The sequence below is a fragment of the Zingiber officinale genome, chromosome 3B (assembly GCF_018446385.1).
Source record: "Zingiber officinale cultivar Zhangliang chromosome 3B, Zo_v1.1, whole genome shotgun sequence".
Taxonomy (NCBI): domain Eukaryota; kingdom Viridiplantae; phylum Streptophyta; class Magnoliopsida; order Zingiberales; family Zingiberaceae; genus Zingiber; species Zingiber officinale.
In genome coordinates, this window is record NC_055991.1 from 37260978 (window position 1) to 37279795 (window position 18818).

The window sequence follows — 18818 nt, forward strand, 5'->3', positions numbered from 1 at the left end:
TAAGAATCCTATACCTTCCTTTTTCTACACCATTATGTTGGGGTGTACCAGGTGCAGTTAGTTGGAATTGAATCCCTACTTCTGATAAGTGACTCCTAAATTCTCCCAAGAGGTACTTGCCACTATGTTCTAACCATAGTGACTTTTACTTTAACATTTCTCCGCATCGGCCTTGTACTATTTGAACTAATCAAAGTACTTAGTCTTGTGGTACATTAAGTAAATTTATTTGTATCTTGAATAGTTGTCTATAAAATAGACGAAATATTCAATACTACCTCTTGTCTGGATAGTCATAGGATCACACAAATCAGAATGAACCAATTTCAATATATCTTTGACTCCATATCCCTTAGACTTAAAAGCTTCTTGGTTATTTTTCCTTCCAAGTAAGACTCACAGGTTGGAAAGATTTCCACTACCAATGAACCCAAAAGTTCATCAGCTACCAATGAATCTTACTCAAGTTAATATAACCTAGCCTTAGATGCCAAAGATATTAATGGTTCATTTCCGAAGGTTGCTTTCTCTTAAAATTAGAAGATGTGTTACTAATTTCCATTTGTTGCATCGTGGGAGTTATTGGATTTATAAATTGCCAACCAACGTACCAGAACAGATAACTTCCCTTTTTTTTCTTAATAACAACTTTGTTATTAAAAGAGGCAGAATATCAAAAAGAACAATCAAATCACAAGGAAAAATAAAACAAAAGAACACAACTTCGAAAAACATATTCGAAATACTAGAATCGTAAGCTTGTATTTGGTATTATTTCCATAAATAACTAGCATGATGCGGAAAGAAAAATTACTAGTTATACCTTCTAGAAAAACCTCTTGATCTTCTACCGTATTCCTCTTCTAACCTCGGACGTTGTGTGGGCAACGATCTTCCGAGATGAGAAACCACCAAGCACCTTCTTCTCCTCCTAGCTAGGTTCGGCCAACACAAAGAAGCTTCACCAAGGACGAAGAACAAAACACCAACCAAGCTCCAAGGGATACAAGCTTTCTCTCCTTCTTCTTCTTCTTCTCCAAGTAGTATCCGGCCACCACAAGAGCTCCAAGCCAATAGAGAAGGTTCGGCCACCACCAAGAGGAAGAGAGGTTGGCCGGCCACAACACCAAGGAAAAGAGAAAGAAAAATAGAATAGAGTCGTTAGCCTTGAAGCCTCCTCTACCCCCTCTTTTATAATCCTTGATCTTGGCAAATAAGGAAATTTTAATAAAAACTTCTTTAATTCTTTTGCCATTGAAAAGGAAAATTTATTTAATTATAAATAAAATTCTTTCTCAATTTTATTTGGCCGGCCACAACAATAAACTTCCAAGCAAATAAAATTTTAAACACCAAGTAAAACTTCCTTATTTGCTTCTGGAAATTTATAAAATTTCTCCAATAATTTTTATCCCTTCATGATTGGTTTATAAAAAGGAAATTTAATAAATTAAAATCTTTCTTTTAAACATGTGGATAAAAAGAAAGTTATCTCTATAAATTAAAATCTCTTTTAATCTACAAATAAGGAAAGATATCAAATCTTTTCTTAATCTTTTGTAGAAACTTATAAAAGAGAATATTTAATTTTAAACTCTCTTTTAAATCATGAACATAATTAAAAAGGAAAGTTTTCTTAAAATTTAAAATCCTCCTTTAATCAACAAATAAGGAAAGATATCAAATTTTAAACTCTCTTTTAAATATGTAGATGATTTACAAATAAGGAAAGTTTTTACCAAAAATTAAAACCATCCTTTTAAACTACAAATAAGGAAAGAGATTAATCTCTTCTCTTAATCTTTTGTAGAAAGCTATAAAAGGAAATTTTTAATTTTTAAACTCTCTTTTAAAAACATGATATCCACATAAGAAATAATTTTAATAAAAATCCTTTTTAATATTCTAGTGGTCGGCCACCTAAGCTTGGGACCCAAGCTTTGGCCGGCCACCTACATGACTCATCTACTTGATCTTGGCCGGCCCTAGCTTGGGTTCCAAGCTAGCTTGGCCGGCCCCATTGGATGGGTAAGAAGGTGAGTATGCGGTGGGTATAAATCTCTATATACTAGAGGCTACGATAGGGACCGAGAGGAGGAATTGGTTTTGGTCTCCCGATGAAATTAAGCAACCCGTGTTCGCCCAACACACAACTTAATTTCATCAATAATAATTCATTCCACTAAAGAACTATTATTGAACTACGCACCAATCCCAAATTACATTTTGGGCTCCTTCTTATTATGAGTGTGTTAATCTCCATGTGTTTAAGATAACAAACTGATTAAGTAAGTTCTCGACAACTCACTTAATTAAGATCTAGCTCCAAGAGTAGTACCTCTGAACTTCATCGTTATGTCGGACTAATTCCACTGCGCAGGTTTAACATGACAATCCTTATGAGCTCCTCTTGGGGACATTCTCAACCTAGATCACTAGGACACAATTTCCTTCTATAATCAACAACACACACTATAAGTGATATCATTTCCCAACTTATCGGGCTTATTGATTCATCGAACTAAATCTCACCCATTGGTAAATTAAAGAAATAAATATCAAATATATGTGCTTGTTATTATATTAGGATTAAGAGCACATACTTCCATAATAACTGAGGTCTTTGTTTCTTTATAAAGTCAGTATAAAAGAAACGACCTCTAATGGTCCTACTGAATACACTCTAAGTGTACTAGTGTAATTATATTGTTAAGATAAACTAATACCTAATTACACTACGACCTTCCAATGGTTTGTTCCTTTCCATTATGGTCTTGAGCTACTATTTATAATTTATAAGGTACTGATAACATGATCCTCTGTGTGTGACACCACACACCATGTTATCTACAATATAAATTAATTGAACAACTACATTTATCATAAATGTAAACATTTGACCAATGTGATTCTTATTTCTAGATAAATGTTTATACCAAAAGCTAGGCTTTTAGTATACACTCTAACAGGAACAGCAAACATGAAATCTAATCATGGATTGTACAACATGCCGCTCGTAAATCCAAAATACAACTAATCTGAGGTGATAATGGTTGGTTGCTACTCGGAATATCATACTGGTTTCTTTGTACAAAAATTTTATACAAGTCTTGAACCATTACTAACAACCTATTATGTTCTTTAGAAATTAAATTTGGAATCGCAAACAGAACTTAACATTATTGATTCCAAATTCAACTTATCTGTTCTTAGTGGTTTAGACTTGGATCGCAAACGATGCTTAACATTATTGATTTAAATCTACCCATGTTACAAATTCAATTAAATATTAATTTCAGAGATCGACTTCCAGGTTAAACATGACAAGGCACTAGGCCTTCTTGGATATGGGAGCATCCACCACTTTCTAAACAAAGCCTTTCAATGAAATTTAATATTTAATTTCCTTATAGTAACCCTAGGTTTAATAAAAAAAAAATAATCGAATCACAAGTTCGAAAAACAAAAGAAACACAAAATCGAAAACATAAATTCGATTACCTAGATTCATTAGCCTCTTGTGTTTGGTATTTCAAGATTTAAATAAAAGGATAAACTAGATATGATGCGGAAACTAATGACTAGTTATACCTTTTATAGCTTATAGACCTCACGATTTTCTGTCGTATTCCTCTTCTTATCTCGGACGTCGTGTGGGCGACGAACTACCGAGACGAGAATCCACCCAAGCCTCCTTCTTCTCCTTGCAAGTTTCGGCCACCAACAATCTCCTAGAGATGAAGAACTTCGGCCACCAACCAAGCTCCAAGGGATGCAAAGAAACAAAGCCTCCTTTCTCTACTTCTCCAAGAAAAATCCGGCCACCAGGGGTCTCCTAGAGAGTTGATGCTGCCGACCAAGGAAGAAGAAAAGGGGAAGAGGAAGAAGAGAGGGAGGGCCGACCACCACAAGGAAGAGAAGAGAGGAATACTAGATGTATTATTTTTTTTATGAGGTGAGGCATCTCTACTCTCTCTTTTATATTCCTTGGTCTTGGCAAATAAGAAAAGTTTTAATAAAAACTTCTTTATTTTCTTTGTCATAGAAAGGAAAATTTAATTGATTAAAAAAATTTCCTTTTTTCTATCAATGTGGTCGGCCACCTCAATTCCTTCAAAAAGGAAAGTTTTAAATATAAAATTAAAACTTTCTAATTTATTTATGGAAATTTTTAAAATAAAAATTTCTCTTAAAAAATTCCCTTCATGGTTGGTTATAAAAGGAAACTTTTATAAATTAAAATCTCTCTATTAAAACATGTGGATCATTTACAAAAAGGAAAGTTTTCTCTAAAATTAAAATCTCTCTTTTAACTACAAATAAGAAAAGATATCAAATCTTTCTCTTAATCTTTTGTAGAAAGCTATAAAAGGAAAGATTTAATTTTAAAACTCTCTTTTTAAAATCATGAGGATGGTTACAAAAAAGGAAAGTTTTATTAAAAATTAAAATCTTCCTTTTAACTACAAATAAGGAAAGATATCAAACCTTTCTCTTAATCTTTTGTAGAAAGGTATAAAAGGAAATATTTAAATTTTAAAACTCTCTTTTAAAACGGATGGTTACAAAAAAAAAGGAAAGTTTTATCAAAAATTAAAATCTTCCTTTTAACTACAAATAAGAAAGATATCAAACATTTCTCTTAAGCTTTTGTAGAAAGCTATAAAAGGAAATATTTAAATTTTAAACTCTCTTTTAAAACCATGACTTCCACATAAGAAAAGATTTTAAATAAACTCCTTTTATTTAATTGTGGCTGGCCACCTAAGCTTGGGTTCAAGCTAAGGCTGGCCACCTACTTGACTCATCTAACCTTGGTTTGGCCGGCCCTAGCTTGGGCTCCAAGCTAAGCTTGGTCGGCCACCTTAAGGTGGGTAAGAAGGTGGGTATGAGTGGGTATAAGACTTTATAAATAAGAGGCTATGACAGGGACCGAGAGGAGAAATTTGTTTTGGTCTCCCGATGAACTTGAGCTTCCCGTGTTCGCCCTGAACACCCAACTCAAGTTCATCAATAATATCTCATTCCACTAAAGAGTTATTATTGGACTACCGCACCAATCCCATATTACTATATGGGCTCCTTCTTATCATGAGTATGTTAATCTCCATGTGTTTAAGATATAGAATACTTACTAATTAAATGAGTTACTGACAACCCACTCAATTAATATCTAGCTCCAAGAGTAGTACCACTCAACCTCATCGTCATGTCGGACTAAGTCCACCTGCAGTGTTTACATAACAATCCTTATGAGCTCCTCTTGGGGACATCATCAACTTAGATTACTAGGACACAATTTCATTCTATAATCAACAACACACCATATAAATAATATCATTTCCCAACTTATCGGACCTATTGATTTATCGAACTAAATCACATCCTTTAATAAATTAAAGAAATGAATATTGAGAATATGTGTTTGTTATTATATCATGATTAAGAGCACACACTTCCATAATAACAAAGGTCTTGTTCTTTTATGCAGTCAGTATAAAAAGAACTGACCTTAAATGATCCTGCTCAATACACTCAGAGTACTAGTGTAATTTTATAGTTAAGATAAACTAATATCAAATTACACTACGACTATTCCAATAGTTTGTTCCTTTCCATCTTAATCGTGAGCTTTTATTTATAATTTATAAGGAATTGATAACATGATCTTCTGTATGTGACACCACATACCATGTTATTTACAATATAAATTAATTAAACAACTATAATTAGTATATAAATGTAGACATTTGACCAAATATGATTCTTTATTTCAAAAATAAATATTTATAAAAAACTAAACTTTTAATAAACATTCTAACAATAATAAAAAGACCAATTCCCAACAACCTATTATTAGTAGTGTATATGGTTCAATAGCATGACCATATAGACATCCTTAAATTGCACAAACTTGTATCATTTGTAGTATCTCACGCAGTTGAAGTGAACTTAGATTACCAACTTCAATGCATAGATAAAGGCTTATCCATTTGCGTCATCTATGTTTAATCCAAAAGTCAAGAACAAGAATAAGCCCTTATCAGAGACCTGTGGGAAGACAACACGAGGGATCTTTTGTATGGCAGCACCTCACTAGCAAAGCTCCGACCTCTGATCATTTTGGAAATAGTGGTTGTCGTGCTTAATTCCACCATTGAAGTGAGTATTGCATTTTCAATTATACCATCAGTTATTTCACCATCATCATCAGTATGTTCCTGGAGCCGGAGGGCAAATTCAAGGTTCTGAAGGACATCGCCCATGGAAGGTCGGTCCGCCCCAACATCAGCCACACATTTCTCTGCAGTCTCGGCAAACTTCTCAAAACTTTCTGAAGCCATCCTACCCTTCAAATAGGGATCGATGATATCGACAAGGTTGCCATTCTTCTGACAGTGAGCTGCCCAATCAGCCAAGTTCACTTGTTCATCTGGAAGCATGTGCACAAGAGCAGGCCGGGCACAGAGGACCTCAAACAACACAACCCCAAAAGAGTAAACATCAGATTTCTCAGTGAGCTGGTGCCTCCAAGCGTACTCAGGGTCAAGGTAACCAAAGCTTCCCTTCACCATTGTGCTGACATGGGTGTCATCCAAGGTCGGGAGAGTTTTCGAAAGTCCAAAGTCTGAAACTTTGGCGACCCAATTTTCATCTAGCAATATGTTTGTGGTTTTGACATCTCGGTGTATGACGGTATGCTTTGCGCCTGTGTGAAGGTAATGCAACCCTCGTGCAGCCCCAATGCAAATCTCAAGCCTTTGTTTCCATGAAAGTGGTGGCTTCTGAGAATTATAGAGGTGATCACGAAGTGTACCACGAGCCATATAGTCATAGACTAATATCATTTCAGAGTTCCCCTGACAGTAGCCGATCAAAGAGACAAGGTGTATGTGTCGGAGCTTTGAGAGCGTCTCAATTTCGGAATGGAATTCATGGACACCTTGGTCGGACGTTGGGTTACTACGCTTGATTGCAACCTTCATGCTCATGGCATTGATCTCCCCAAGATAGACCTTCCCAAACCCACCAACCCCAAGAAGAAGAGACTCATCAAAGTCTTTTGTGGCAGCCTTAATCGTTGTAATGGAGAAATGTCGACAAAGATTAGAAGGGATTGGCGAGGCACAGCGACTAGATGTCTCGTGGCAAGCAACGACTTTCTTCTTCCTTTGGCACTTGCATAATAGAATGAGGCAAAAAGCAACAAGCAAGACAGCAACCCCACCAACAATAGCAGGAACAGCCTTATGATTCTTCCTGCTCACATCCTCGTTAGGACTACCGACAATCGGATGGCTAACCGATTCTGGATTAAGACCAGCTAAACTGTTGCTGCCAACGTCTTGCAACTTGAAAACCTCGAGCCCATTTAGGATGGCATCGTAATACTCTGGTTCCGCTGCAACGTCAGGATGAAGAGCAACCCACATGTCCATCTGCCCACTTCCCATTGTAATCACCGCATAATCCCTGTACGCTGGGACACCTATATTGCCACTCCAAGCAATAACATCAGCATATTTCTGCACTGTCTGGTTATTAATGAAGATATCAAAAACTCTCTGGTTCGTCTTGGTTACGGGATACTGGATCTCACAGAAATGAAAGCGGACAAGGTAATAGAAGCCAGCATCCACCTGAAGAATCCATGTAAGATTGTACTGCAAATTCACTCCTGCATCTGGACCCATTGACCTAGCTGTGGCATAGACTTCAGTCGGCGCAATGTATGTCGGAACTTGAGGGGGGTATGAGATGCTAACGTTTGGATCATTTGAGTATGTCACGCCAAAAGCAGCGCCGAAAATATATCTTGAATCATCTTCCCAGGAGCGGGACAGTTCATCATCGCGAGGGGTGATTGCGCGACCACCCACGTTGAGCCGGTAAACAGTTTGAATAGCCCATTCTGGATCAATCTCATAAGAGATAGATTTCCCATGAGCATCAGTGATAAGGATAGGATTGTTGCAGACAAAGATGTCAGGGATGGGAACAATCTCGATACCGTTTATAAAGGCAAAAGAATTGGGAGTGGAGGAGGGGGTGAAGGTGAGGTTCAGGACACCGGCTGACACATTCAAGGAAAATTCGCGGGTGATGTAGGGGGAACCTAGAGCATCAGCGACAAGAGAAGCACTGAAATTGTGAAGGAGGGTGTAAGGGACAGCTGTGATAGAGAAAAAGGAGTCGGTGGCGGTGTAGTTGGCATAATTTACAGGGTAGAAATAGAGGCGGAGGAAAACCCGACCGACGGCGAGAGGGAAGGAGTAGGTAGAAGTGGAAGTGAAGATCCGCGCCGTCAAGTACGGAACTTTGGGCACCGACGAAACTTGCTGTGGAGCTGCGACACTCTCACTGCTCGAGGGGAGAGAGAACTGGGAATCGGAGTCGGGGGTCCAAATTCTTCCATCGAGGTCCGAGTCTGGCGCAGGAGCTCCGCAATTGAGGAGGATTGAGGTTTTACTGTCTGCAACCACTGATAGCGTGATCAAAGTAGCACAGAAGAGGGGACGAGCGTTTTTCATGGGAAAAAAAAAGACTCAAAACCTCGAACAAGATTTTAGAAGAGGTTTTGGCGAAGGATTGAATACGATCGAAGGCTTTTGATGATCATTTTAAAGTACCAATGACGACCTTTTTTCAACAAATTTTTCCATTGATCATTTAAAAATAATAATTTTTTATTTATACGGCTGGCAAATAGCAGGCGATCATTATAATGGCGACTTGGAGATTCCATATTAAAAAATATATATATCAAAATTATAATAGTTTTGAGGTAAAGCTGCTTCACATATAATGGAATAATTTGTTTTGAGGTAAAGATATTTTAAATAGAATATACTTTTAATATGAAACGCGCTTTTCTTTCTTTTTTTTTATATGAAACGTCCTTTTTTCCATCGTAATGAAAAAAAAAAAACGTTTCAATCTTTAATACGACTTTTAAACAAAATCGTGATAAAAAAATAAGGTACAGATGGTTGCTTGGTTGAGCCAGTCAAAGGTTTTGACTAGAACTTCAGCCTGCCTTCCAGTTTCAGCAGATGACAACCGGATTTGGTTGGCGGGCAAACTGTCAACGTCATCAGTGCCAATAACATCGATCTTGTAATAAACATATATGCGTAGAAGTTATCATTTACATATGTATAGTTTAACTTTTAAGTATTATATATTTATAGATTTTTTTAAAAAAAAATAAAACACATAATTATAAAATGCTGAATTTTTAGATCATCTACCATGAATGCTTTTGGATATCTCAGATTCGATAGTTCCTAATTTTTATAATAAACATATTGTTGGTTGCTATTCGGAAAGTCTAGAGGTTTCATTGTAAAAAAATTTTGTACAAAGGTCTGAACCTTTTCCTAGTTACCATGTATTCTTTTAAATTAAATTTTGGATCGCCTGCGGAACTTAACACGTTTGCTCCAAAACTTAATCTATTTGTTCTTTTAGGTTTTGACTTGGATCTCCTGCGGAACTTAACACGTTCGACCCAAATCACCTTAAGTTATTAATTCCATTAAATATTAATTTCCATAATCGGTTCCCAGTACTGACGTGGCGAGGCACATAGCTTTCTTGGATATGGGAGCAACCACCACCGACTAGACAAAACCTTTTATAGAAATCTAATATTTAATTTCCTAAAATAACTTTAGGTTAACCGAAAAAAACAATCAAATCACAAGGAAAAATAAAACAAAAGAACACAACTTCGAAAAACCATATTCGAAATACTAGAACGTAAGCCTCTTGTATTTGGTATTATTTTCATAAATAACTAGTATGATGCGGAAAAGGAAAAACTACTAGTTATACCTTCTAGAAAGACCTCTTGATCTTCTACCGTATTCCTCTTCTAACTTCGGACGTTGTGTGGGCAACGATCTTCCGAGATGAGAAACCACCAACCACCTTCTTCTCCTCCAAGCTAGGTTCGGCCACAAAAGGAAGCTTCACAAAGGAAGAAAATCAAAACACCAACCAAGCTTCAAGAGATGCTAGCTTTCTCTCCTTCTTCTTCTTCTTCTTCTCCAAGCAGTATCCGGCCACCACGAGAGCTCCAAGGGGAGAGAGAGGTTCGGCCACCACAAGAGGAAGAGAGGGAGAGGATGATGATGGCCGGCCACACCAAGGAACAAAAGAGGGAGAGAAATAATAGAGGTTGTCACCCTTGAAGACACCCTCACCTCTTCTTTTATATTCCTTAGCCTTGGTAAATTAGGAAATTTAATTACAATAAAATTTCCTTAATTTCCTTGACAACAATTAATTAATAAAAAATAAATCAAATTTCCTAATTAATTGAATTGTGGTCGGCCACCTCATGGAGAACAAATAAGCCAATTTTAATCAACAATTAAAACTTCCTTATTTGTCTTTGGAAATTTTTAAAAAATAAAATTTCCTTTAAAATCCCTTCATGGTTGATAAAAAGAAATTTCTATAATTTTAATTTTCTATCATGTGAATAATTTTTAAAGAGAAAAAATAAAATATCTTTCCAATCTACAAATAAGGAAAGAGATCTAATCTTTTTTTTTTTTAATCTTTTGTAGATCTTTTAAAGAGAGATATTTTAATTTTAATTCTCTGTAATAAATTATATCTTCCACATAATAAAAATTAAAATTAAAATTTTTTTAATTTAATGGGGGCCGGCCACCTAAGCTTGGGTTCAAGCTAGGGCCGGCCACCTATGAACCAAGGCTTGGCCGGCCCTAGCTTGAACCACAAGCTAGCTTGGCCGGCCCCCTTCTCATGAGTATGAAGGTGGGTATAGGTGGGTATAGTACTCTATAAATAAGAGGCTACGATAGGGACCGAGAGGAGGAATTGGTTTTGGTCTCCCGATAAAATTAAGCATCCCGTGTTCGCCCCGAACACACAACTTAATTTTATCAATAATAATTCATTCCACTAGAGAACTATTATTGAACTACCGCACCAATCCCAAATTATATTTTTGGGCTCCTTCTTATTATGAGTGTGTTAGTCTCCCTGTGTTTAAGATATCGAATGTCCACTAATTAAGTGAGTTACTGACAACTCATTTAATTAATATCTTAATCCAAGAGTAGTACCACTCAACCTTATCATCATGTCGGACTAAGTCCACCTGCAGGGTTTAACATGACAATCCTTATGAGCTCCTCTTGAGGACATTATCAACCTAGTATCTCTAGGACACAGTTTCCTTCTATAATCAACAACACACACTATAAGTGATACAATTTCCCAATTTATCGGGCTTATTGATTCATTGAACTAAATCTCACCCATTGATAAATTAAAGAAATAAATATCAAATATATGTGCTTATTATTATATTAGGATTAAGAGCACACACTTCCATAATAACTGAGGTCTTTGTTCCTTTATAAAGTCAGTATAAAAAAAACGACCTCAAATGGTCCTACTCAATACACTCTAAGTGTACTAGTGTAATTATACAGTCAAGATAAACTGATACCTAATTACACTACGACCTTCTAATGATTTGTTCCTTTCCATTTTGGTCGTGAGCTACTATTTATAATTTATAAGGTACTGATAACATTATCTTCTGCATGTGACACCACATGCTATGTTATCTACAATATAAATTAATTGAACAACTACAAACAAATGTAGATAATTTGACCAAATGTGATTCTTTATTCAAAACAAATGTTTACAAAAGCTTAGGCTTTCAGTATACACTCCAACAATCTCCCACTTATATTAATAACTAAGCTGCCATATCTTCTACCATACATCTGATTCTCATTCCCTCCACATGTCGATCGAAAGCTTTCGCCGAAAGGGCCTTAGTGAAAGGATCTACCAGGTTATCTGCTGATGCAATCTTGGCGATGACAACTTCTCCTCGCTTCACGATATCTCGTATCAGGTGGTACTTGCGCTCTATATGCTTACTTGCCTTATGAGCTCGTGGTTCCTTCGAGTTTGCAACTGCACTGCTATTATCACAATAAATTGTGATGATTTTGGGCAAACCAGGAATCACATCTAAGTCCATTAGAAAGTTCCTGAGCCATACTGCTTCTTTAGCTACCTCAGAGGCTGCTATCCGAAACGCATTTCTGCTTAACACTCCTCCATGAAATGGCTCCACCTCCTAAAGTAAACACATAGCCTGATGTAGACTTACTGTTGTCCCTATCTGATTGGAAATCTGAATCCGTGTAACCCACAGGGAGCAAATCATCTGCTTGATAAACTAGCATATAATCTCTAGTCCTTCTCAGGTACTTTAATATATGCTTTACCGCAGTCCAATGTCCTTGTCCAGGGTTACTCTGATATCTGCTAACCATGCCCACGGCAAAACAGATATAAGGTCTCGTACATAGCATTGCATACATTAAGCTTCCTACAACCGAAGCATAAGGAACTGCTTTCATGTCCTCTATCTCCTTTGATGTCTTCGGAGACATCTCTTTAGATAGAGCTACTCCATGCCTAAAAGGTAAGAAACCTTTCTTGGAATCCTGCATACTAAAACGAGCAAGGATTGTATCTATATATGAAGCTTGGGACAGACACAACATTCTTTTCTTACGATCCCTTATTACTTTAATCCCAAGAATGTGTGCACAATCTCCTAAGTCCTTCATATCAAATTGTTCGGATAACCATACCCTTACGTCTGATAATACCTTGACATTGTTGCCAATTAATAAAATATCATCTACGTATAGTACAAGAATTACCACCACGTTTCCGTTACACTTCTTGTATACACAAGACTCATCCGGACACTGAATAAATCCATATGACTGGATTACTTCATTAAACCGGATGTTCCAAGACCTTGAAGCTTGCTTCAGTCCATAAATGGACCGATTGAGCTTGCACACTAGATGTTCTTTGCCTTTTTCAATGTATCCTTCTGGTTGCTTCATATGGATGTTCTCTTCAAGACTTCCATTAAGGAAAGCTGTCTTGACATCCATTTGCCAAATCTCATAATCCATATGAGCAGCAATGGATAAGAGTATCCGGATAGACTTAAGCATGGCTACCGGTGAAAAGGTCTCCTCATAATCGATTCCCTCTTTCTGAGTGTACCCTTTCGCAACAAGCCTAGCTTTGAAGGTTTCTACCTTCCCGTCTGCCCCTCTTTTCCTTTTGTAGATCCACTTGCATCCAACGGCTTTTACACCATCAGGTGGTTCTACAAGCTCCCAAACCTTATTAGAGTACATAGACTCTATTTCAGAATTCATTGTCTTTTGCCAAGATGCTGCATCTATATCTTGGAGTGCTTCGTCATATGTTCGTGGATCAGGTTCATGTTTACCCGGGATCAAGTCCGAAGACTCTCCCAAAAACATGAATCTTTCAGGCTGCCTTACAACCCTCCCACTACGACGAGGCACTGTCTATGTATCATGTGTGACACGTGTTGCAGTCTCTTGTGGTACTTCATCTTGTACTGTTGGTACTGAAGTAGACGTGTCCTCTCTAAGTTCTTCTAAAACAACTTTGCTACTGGGCTTGTGATCCATTATATAGTCTTCTTCTAAAAACTGGGCATTGGTGCTAACAATGACCTTCTGGTCTTTAGGACTATAAAATAAACCACCTTTCGTTCCTTGGGGATACCCTACAAACACGCGAACTTCTGTACGAGATTCTAACTTATCAGCATCTGGTTTCAGCACATGTGCTGGACTACCCCAAATCCGAATATGTCTTAGACTGGACTTTCACCCATTCCACAATTCTGTGGGAGTAGAAGAAACTGATTTAGAAGGTACTAAGTTCAGAATGTACACTGCTGTTTCCAGAGCATATCCCCAAAACGAATTTGGTAATTCTGAATAACTCATCATCGATCTAACCATCTCCATAAGAGTCCTATTCCTTCGTTCTGCCACACCATTCTGTTGGGGTGTACCAGGTGCGGACAGTTAGGATTGAATCCCAGCCTCTGATAAGTAATTTCTAAACTCTCCTAAGAGGTATTCGCCACCACGATCAGATCGTAGTGTCTTGATACTTTTACCTAGTCGTTTTTCCACATCAGCCTTGTACTCTTTGAACTTATCAAAGCACTCGGACTTGCGGCGCATTATGTAAATATATCCGTATCTTGAATAATCATCTATAAAAGAGACAAAATATTTAAAACCTCCTCTTGCCTGGACAGACATAGGTCCACACAAATCAGAATGAACCAATTCTAACACTTCTTTGGCTCTATACCCCTTGGCCTTGAACGGCCTCTTGGTCATCTTACCTTCTAAACAAGATTCACAAGTTGGAAAATTTTCCAACTCTAACGAAATCAAAAGTCCATCAGCTATAAGCCTCTGAATCCTACTTAAGTTAATATGACCAAGCCTTAGATGCCAAAGATATGCTTGGTTCATTTCCGAAGGTTCTTTTCTTTTATTAGAGTTAGAAGATGAGTTATAAATTTTCATGTTTTGCCTTGTGGAAGAAATTGGATTTAAAGTATACAAATTGCCAACTAATGCACCAGAACAGATAATCACTTTATTTCTTTTAATAACTACATCGTTACTGAAAGAAACTGAATATCCATCTAAAAACAGTTTAGAAACTGAAATTAAATTCTTTCTAAAACTGGGTACATAAAGATAATTTCTTAAAACCAAATTTCTATTTCTACTAAAAGATAAGTAGACGTCTCCCACTGCAATAGCCGCCACCTTAGTAGCATTGCCCATGTAGACGATAATCTCTCCTTCAGTTAGTCATCAGGTTTCCTGGAACCCCTGCAGGGAATTGCAGACATGATCAGTGGCTCCCGTATCTACACACCAGGTGCTGGTAGATAACACCGCTAAACATGTTTCAACAACTAGAGCATGAGATATACCTTTGTTGTTCTGATTCCTACGAGGATAGTCCGCCTTCCAATGCCCTAACTGCTTGCCCTTCGGCTTCTTCACTCCAGCTTTAAATCCTGTACTCTGAGTTTTATTCACTTTCTTTGCTGAGCCAGCTTGTTTCTTCTTCTTCTTTCCTCTCGGTTTAGAAGTAGAACCATTTTCAGCATAGTGAATTTGAGAATTGTGACGAAATAATCCTTCTGCTGCTTGAAGTTCTGTCAGTAGTTCCGCTAATGAATAAATCCTCTTATTCATATTATAGTTCAGGCGGAACTACTCAAAACTTCTAGGTAGCGTTTGGAGGATCATATCGATCTGGGTTTCCCCATCAATTTCTCCTCCAAGGATCTGTATCTCGTTCAGATAAGCCATCATCTTTAGGATATGATCCCTCACAGGAGTACCCTCTTGCATGGTGGCTGTCATTATCTTTCTCATGGCTTCTTGCCTAGAAGCCCTATCCTGATGACCAAAGAGTTCCTTGAGATTGTTCATAATATCATAGGTTGTTGGTAAATCTTGATGCTGATGTTGCAATACATTTGACATTGAAGCCAAAATGTAACACCGCGCCATCTCATCTGCTTTTACCCATTTCCTACGATATTCAATCTCCTCTTGGGTAGATTCACCAGTAGGTGCTTAAGGACATGGCTCAGTCAGTACAAATTTATAGCTTTCAGCAGTAAGAACAATGTCCAGGTTCCTTTTCCAATCTATGTAATTAGGTCCAGTAAGTCTATTCTGTTGAAGTATGATGGACAGTGGGTTGAAAGTCATCCTAAGAATCACAAATAACTTTTGGTCAGAACTCTAAATTTAGAATAATATTGATTCTTCAAACAATACTATTTTAAATTAACCAACACCTCAAAACACCGTGAATTTTGTATACCACGTTAGTGTGGACGTATACAAATTCAACATTTGTAAAAGGAGGGTTTTAACCCATTAATTTTATTATCTTGTCAACCTAACTTTTTGACAAATAAAATTAATAGTTGGTATCATTTGGTCACACAAATAATAGTAGTGACTCTGATGGGGAGGATACTATTAGATGTGTCTAAGTGTATACCACTACTTGACACTAAGTCCATTAATAAGATTATGCCCCTTCCGTTGGGAAAAATCACACGCTCTTAATTAACTTCCTATAGTCATCCAAAAATGGAAGTCTGTTCTAGTGATCCGCAAACAAGCTCATCCATTATAGAGGAAGGCACTCAGAGCCAACGCACAAGCTTGTTTGCATCACTTACAAACCAGTAATGGAGACCATGGGATTTACTTAAAAATCTCTCTCCCACTTAGTTATTTATAAATGAGGAATTTTAACTATGCTAGCATACTAAACTTGTAAACTAACATGCACACACAACACAATATAAAAGCAATAAATAGAAAATCTAATTTTCAACTATTATGGATTTTGTCTCTAGTTGTCCTCCGTGTGTTGTCATCCCAAGCTGCTGCCATATTTGGCCACCGCCACCGGGTCTAGCTGTCGCCTCCATCTTGCTCCTAGTTCCGCTGCGCCTCTGGTCCTTAGAAGGTTTCACGCTTTGCAAAATTCGATCCGCGACATAAATAGAATTTTACATTTTTGATCCTATATTCCATAAAAGGAATGTACATGTATCTAGATCAAAAATAAAATCCTAATAAAACTAAATACAGCTCCTGCTGTATTTTAATACAATCATGCGCACACATATAAATGCCCTTGATATGTCCAAGGGTCCAATCACACACATAATAATTAAAAGCCATAATAGTTGGATCCTGCATCCACAAAGTTAGCACATCCTACTATTAGCCTGCCTAAATTATGTATGACATGTGCATAATTAACCTAATGCCAAATACACAGAGGCAAAACCCTAGCTCTGATACCAATTGTTGGTTGCTACTCGGAAAGCCTAGAGGTTCCATTGTACAAAAATTTTGTACAAAGGTCTGAACCTTTTCCTAGCTACAATGTGTTTTTGTAAATTAAATTTTTGATCACCTGCGGAACTTAACACGTTTGATCCAAAACTTAATCTATTTGTTCTTTTAGGTTTTGACTTGGATCTCCTGCGGAACTTAACACGTTCGACCCAAATCACCTTAAGTTATTAATTCCATTAAATATTAATTTCCATAATCGGTTCCCAGTACTGACGTGGCGAGGCACATAGCCTTCTTGGATATGGGAGCAACCACCACCGACTAGACAAAACCTTTTATAGAAATCTAATATTTAATTTCCTAAAAGAACTTTAGGTTAACCGAAAAAAATAATCAAATCACAAGGAAAAATAAAACAAAAGAACACAACTTCGAAAAACCATATTCGAAATACTAGAACGTAAACCTCTTGTATTTTGTATTATTTCCATAAATAACTAGTATGATGCGGAAAAGGAAAAACTACTAGTTATACCTTCTAGAAAGACCTCTTGATCTTCTACCGTATTCCTCTTCTAACCTCGGACGTTGTGTGGGCAACGATCTTCCGAGATGAGAAACCACCAACCACCTTCTTCTCCTCCAAGCTAGGTTCGGCCACAATAAGGAAGCTTCACCAAGGATGAAAATCAAAACACCAATCAAGCTTCAAGAGATGCTAGCTTTCTCTCCTTCTTCTTCTTCTTCTCCAAGTAGTATCTGGCCACCACGAGAGCTCCAAGGGGAGAGAGAGGTTCGGCCACCACAAGAGGAAGAGAGGGAGAGGATGATGATGGCCGGCCACACCAAGGAACAAAAGAGGGAGAGAAATAATAGAGGTTGTCACCCTTGAAGGCACCCTCACCCCTTCTTTTAGATTCCTTAGCCTTGGTAAATTAGGAAATTTAATTACAATAAAATTTCCTTAATTTCCTTGACAACAATTAATTAAGAAAAAATAAATCAAATTTCCTAATTAATTGAATTATGGTCGGCCACCTCATGGAGAACAAATAAGCCAATTTTAATCAACAATTAAAACTTCCTTATTTGTCTTTGAAAATTTTTAAAAAATAAAATTTCCTTTAAAATCCCTTTATGGTTGATAAAAAGAAATTTCTATAATTTTAATTTTCTATCATGTGAATAATTTTTGAAAAGAAAAAATAAAATATCTTTCCAATCTACAAATAAGGAAAGAGATCTAATCTCTTTTTTTTTAATCTTTTGTAGATCTTTTAAAGAGAGATATTTTAATTTTAATTCTCTGTAATAAATTATATCTTCCACATAATAAAAATTAAAATTAAAATTCTTTTTAATTTAATGGGGGCCGGCCACCTAAGCTTGGGTTCAAGCTAGGGCCGGTCACCCATGAACCAAGGCTTGGCCGGCCCTAGCTTGAACCACAAGCTAGCTTGGCCGGCCCCCTTCTCATGAGTATGAAGGTGGGTATAGGTGGGTATAGTACTCTATAAATAAGAAGCTACGATAGGGACCGAGAGGAGGAATTGGTTTTGGTCTCCCGATAAAATTAAGCATCCCGTGTTCGCCCCGAACACACAACTTAATTTTATCAATAATAATTCATTCCATTAGAGAACTATTATTGAACTATCGCACCAATCCCAAATTACATTTTTGGGCTCCTTCTTATTATGAGTGTGTTAGTCTCCCTGTGTTTAAGATATCGAATGTCCACTAATTAAGTGAGTTACTGACAACTCATTTAATTAATATCTTAATCCAAGAGTAGTACCACTCAACCTTATCATCATGTCGGACTAAGTCCACCTGCAGGGTTTAACATGACAATCCTTATGAGCTCCTCTTGAGGACATTATCAACCTAGTATCTCTAGGACACAGTTTCCTTCTATAATCAACAACACACACTATAAGTGATACAATTTCCCAATTTATCGGGCTTATTGATTCATCGAACTAAATCTCACCCATTGATAAATTAAAGAAATAAATATCAAATATATGTGTTTATTAT

At 37.0% G+C, this 18818-nt stretch overlaps 1 protein-coding gene across 1 annotated transcript; it reads right to left on the reverse strand.

Moving 5' to 3' along the window:
- Window positions 1-5763: 5763 nt before the first annotated feature.
- LOC122056385 (receptor-like protein kinase FERONIA) lies at window positions 5764-8594 on the reverse strand. Its single transcript, XM_042618314.1, has one exon. The coding sequence runs from the start codon at window positions 8529-8531 to the stop codon at window positions 6021-6023; it is 2511 nt and encodes an 836-aa protein (XP_042474248.1). The 5' UTR covers window positions 8532-8594; the 3' UTR covers window positions 5764-6020.
- Window positions 8595-18818: the final 10224 nt, after the last annotated feature.